The sequence below is a fragment of the Metarhizium robertsii genome, assembly GCF_000187425.2.
Source record: "Metarhizium robertsii ARSEF 23 chromosome Unknown MAA_Scf_1, whole genome shotgun sequence".
NCBI lineage: Eukaryota > Fungi > Ascomycota > Sordariomycetes > Hypocreales > Clavicipitaceae > Metarhizium > Metarhizium robertsii.
This window is the reverse complement of record NW_011942149.1, coordinates 4058201-4062570: the sequence shown is the minus strand read 5'-3', so window position 1 is coordinate 4062570 and position 4370 is coordinate 4058201. Positions and strand designations below refer to the sequence as shown.

The following is a 4370-nucleotide window of genomic DNA, read 5'->3' as shown; positions in this document are numbered from 1 at the left end:
CTTCCCCCCCTCATCCGCAAAAGCATTAAACCCAACTGGTTCCCAGCCCAACACACCCATGTCCCTGCGCGTCAAGTGCCTAAACATTCCGCCCAACCTTCTAGAAGCGAGCGGGCGCCCGCCGTCCGAGAACCCCCGCAGACCCTGTCCGTGACACCAGACCCCGCCAAGACCCTCGAAATGCAAACACAAACCGTCGACGGGTCCTCCAGCAATGAAACCCTAAAGTAGTACTCCGTAGAGACTGTCTGTCGTACATGTACCCTCCAGGAACCTCCACATGTACAACTACACCACAAGCAGAAGCAGGTGTAGAAGCAGTGTTGCACCAGAGAAATTACACGCGCATCAGCCAGTGCATCTATCTATATATATACACACACACATTTAACACAAGCCCTTTTGTTCGTTTTGAACATGTACATACAGTATGGTTCTATTAAATTGCCGCCAGGCCCGAAAAGCCGCCGAGCAAGGGGGCAAGAATTACGGGCCCCAGCCGTTCGTTCCCCGCAGCGAGCATGGCGTTCTCAATTTCTGGTGAAGAAAATACCAGGCCCTAATCTGCGAAAAACACATCGCCCACGTTGTTGTACAATACATACTTCCGTCACAACGTGGCTAAAAGGGGGGCGCAAGACGCTCGACTGACAACTTGACTTTTAGCCAACGTGGTCCACCCGTGCTTTATGTCTAGTTCCCCGTTGAATTTTAATTTTTATTTAAGTCGATTAGGGCTAGCGTATATAAATAAATAAACAAGTTAATTAGGGCAAGAAGACAAGTAGGCACAGAGGAGGAGGGCCAAAATGGCCCCCCATGTCAGCGGCATCTTTGCCAGTCTGCGTGCCACCCTCTTCTGGACAAACAATTTGGCTGCCTGGTTGCCGTTTTATTCACATTGACGGAAAGACAAGGCTGAGACATGCATGATATGTGTGGGTGAGAATCTGGCCTCAGATGAAGCCAGCAAAAACGCCATCTATTGCAGGCTGCAACTCTATATGCGGTCCGGTTCCCATGGTTCAAAACACGCCCGAGGACATACGCACATTGAATATAAAGGGTGCTGCCAAAGAGAAGAAAAGGTCCCAGGCGACACCCAAAAGTCTATCTACATCTCATATATCCATGTTTTTTTAAATCGTAAATATGCTCCCTCCCCTCCTTGTCCCGCCTCTTTTTAACATAACCAAACCCAGTTGCACCTGGCCACAAATTTTCTGTAATATTTGTATGTATATCTTGCCCTTCTCAATGCATCATCGTGGGCTCGTAACAGGACGCAGCGCGACTGTATCAAACAACGCGAAAAAAAAAAAAAAAGAACAAAACTATCACACCGATGTATATACGCCATATAAAATGAAGTAGCATATGCTCTAACGCTGCCAGGTCCAAAGGAGCCAACACAGAGCCGTACTCCTGACACCATACTCCCCGTGTCTTTCCCCAGCACTGCATCAAATGATGCAGTGTAGGTTCTCGTAGTCTATCCAAAACACCCGGCGAAAGGGCAAAACAAAAAAAAAAGGTCGAAATCAAAGCACCAGGGAGCTACCTTGCCTGCAAGGCTTTGCACTGCCAGTTTCCAGTGCGTCACACGCAGCAGTTTGAGAGGGAGCGTCCCACGATGAAAGAGGAACGGAGGAGGCATTGCAACGGCGCCACTCCGAATTTTTTTCTTCGTTTGCTTTTCTTGAAAAGAAAAGAAAAGGACCGAGAAAAATCCAAACCCAGAACTCAAATCTGAGATGCAGAAATAAACGTATAGATAGATCGTGTGAGCTCCGCAAGCCGCATGCCGTGGGAATGAGAATCCGCTGAATTCCATGTCGTCTGCGCTGCTGTACCACTGGCGGGGTAATCTCGCATGTCGATAAGGAGAAAACGAAGAAAAAAGACAAACTTTTTGTGGTATTTCGTGAGTCATTTCATAGTTCCCAAAAGGTTCCCATGGAAGTTGCTGCCATTTGATCCGGGCTTTCGCCCACCGCAGTGGCGACGCCTTCATTATAGTTGGGCATCCAGAAAGCCGGGTCTTCTTCCACCATGGAAATGGTTCCAACCGCAACATTGTTCTCGGAATTCTTGTTGTAAAAGCTGTCGTAGTCAATACTGGTCAGGTCTGTTGAGCTACCAACAATGTTGGCCTGGCGGATGAAGCTGCTGGTGCCGAAGCCGCCATCCATATCGCCATCTCCGTTGCCTAAAAAGTCCTCGACTTCAGACACTTCACCCGATGTTGACGTGGTGTTTGCGAGACGGGGAAGCTGCTCCGAGCCACTGCCGAATTCGAAGAGGCCGTTGAAGCTCCGAGCACCAGCTTGGCTGTAGCTTGACGGAGCAAAATTCTCCGGCTTAGCTTCACCGAGGTCATAATGACTCCAGTCGACGGAAGCAGCACTTAGGCCGGCACTGAAGATTGGCCCATCCACTTCTGATGGAACCCCTGAGCTGAACATTTCAAAGCTGCCGTTGTTAACGTATGAAGGGTATTCGATGCCCGACAGATCCAAGGGGGGAAGTCCACTCTGCAAATGGGGGAAGCTGCCACTGGACATCAATGGAGAAGCAGTTTCCGACTTGACCCGCCGTTGCTCGAGAGCCGTCGCAGCCCGAGGGCGGTTGCTGAATGAGTCGGGTGCGCGGCCGTCTTGGTATAGCATGCTCTCTGGGCTCGCACCGAGGCTACTGGCGCTGTTTGTGGAATTGACCCGATTGAGCTGATATGGCCCGCACTTTTGAGCAGCACGATTGTGCTTGGACGTTGGTTTGTGATTGCCGTTCTGATCAAACGAGAGAACTCCGTCTGAGTGGACAGTGTTGGCTCGTCGTCGTCTGATTGGGGGCTTGGGTCGTGCGGCGGCGGCCAAGGGATCGGGATCCGATTCGGCTTCTGGAACGGTGTCCAAGGTAGGTTCCTTCTTGTGAGCGCAGGTACAGCGCCCACCATGATTGCAGCAACAGGTCTCTATGGATTTCACATCTTGTCAGAACGGGGAGGTGTGAAGAAGAGTGAACAGTCGACCCTAGACTAGTCCATGGAGTAGGCTCACCCTTGTGTCCATCCACAGGCTGTTGCAAATGAGCACACTTGCTCGTCTTCTCGCCGCAGTCGCACTTGACATGGGCAGAGCGTGACTTTCGCATCGTGCGGCAGTGGTGGCATTGCGACACAGGACGACCCTTCTTGTTAATGTGTTGCAGCGGGCGATCTAGACGAGCCGAGGGTTAGCAAACAGGACTCGCGAGAAGAAGAAAGAAAACAAGAAGAGAAGAGACGAGGAAAATAAGTAAAGCCCAGACTGTTCCATTATCCATGGAAATGGGGTGGGACATCGTGGGCTGTCACTGTTGCTGGACAGCCCAGAGCTTGCTGGCGGCTGCCATGCGCCGTCTTGCCTTGCCATGAAGCCAGGAGGGGTACGGTGCGCTGTGTAACCAAAGGCATTGAGACTTACCGGAATGTTGACAATTGCTCACACGATGGCCTCGAACACAGGCCTCGCAGGCATACTTCTCGCCGTCTATCAACATTTTTGGCTGCCGCAGTGGTGGGCGTGTGAAAACAAGAGCGTTTGTGAGGATGTTGAGGAGGACAGAAACGAGGCAAGGCAAAGAGACCTTCGGCCAGCGGAAGGGGGCGCGAATGCTCAATTGTGTGAGTGAGTGAGTGGGAGCGATGACGGTGGCACTGAGCGTAGTAAGCCGGATCCGTGGTCTTGGCCTGGGCTGGTTCCTTCCGATGGATGCGCTGCGGTCAGAAGCCCAGGGTTCAATGGTCCGGACATGGACTCAGGGTCACTGATCAGTGACGGCTGTTGGGGTTCCTGTGGTTGTGTCCACTGGCGGTCCTGTGGCGCCGGCGCTGTGCCGGTGCTGTGCAGCGTGGGCAAGGCTGGGGCGGCGCTTGCCTGCAGGCTGGTGTGTCTCAGGATGGCGGATGGCGGATGGCTGTCGGCGGGTCGGGGGCCAAGTGAGGCAAGTGAGCGGCTGGGTCAGACAGGTCAACAGGTCAACCGGCAAGCCTCCCAAAGATGTGGCACTGGGTTGAGCGCACCAGACCAGGTCCACAGGCACTCCGTACTCCGTGACCCTGAACAAGCCCGCCAAAAGACTGGAGACGACTCCGTACAGGCTGGAGACTGGAGACACTGGAGACACCAGACACAAATGGAGACGGGCGCTGCCAGTGAGAAGAAGGCCCTATTGTAGGCTGCTAGGGTCTCAGTTCCTCCCAGGTTCCTTGTCTCCGACCGAGCCCAGGATCCCACGGGGCTTCCGTTTCGAGGAGGAACCGCAGAGGCAAAGACGGTTGGTTGTTGTATGTCCAGTACGTAGTACTCTGGGGGACACAACGATCTTGT

The 4370-nt window shown here is 52.9% G+C and overlaps 1 protein-coding gene across 1 annotated transcript; it reads right to left on the bottom strand.

Annotated features, from left to right (window-relative positions):
• Positions 1-1934: 1934 nt before the first annotated feature.
• MAA_02297 (Copper fist DNA binding domain protein) lies at positions 1935-3153 on the bottom strand (the record flags this gene model as incomplete). Its single annotated transcript, XM_007820295.1, has 2 exons — positions 1935-2899; positions 3060-3153. 2 exons carry the CDS (start codon positions 3151-3153, stop codon positions 1935-1937), a joined length of 1059 nt encoding a protein of 352 aa, XP_007818486.1.
• Between the last annotated feature and the right edge of the window lie 1217 nt (positions 3154-4370).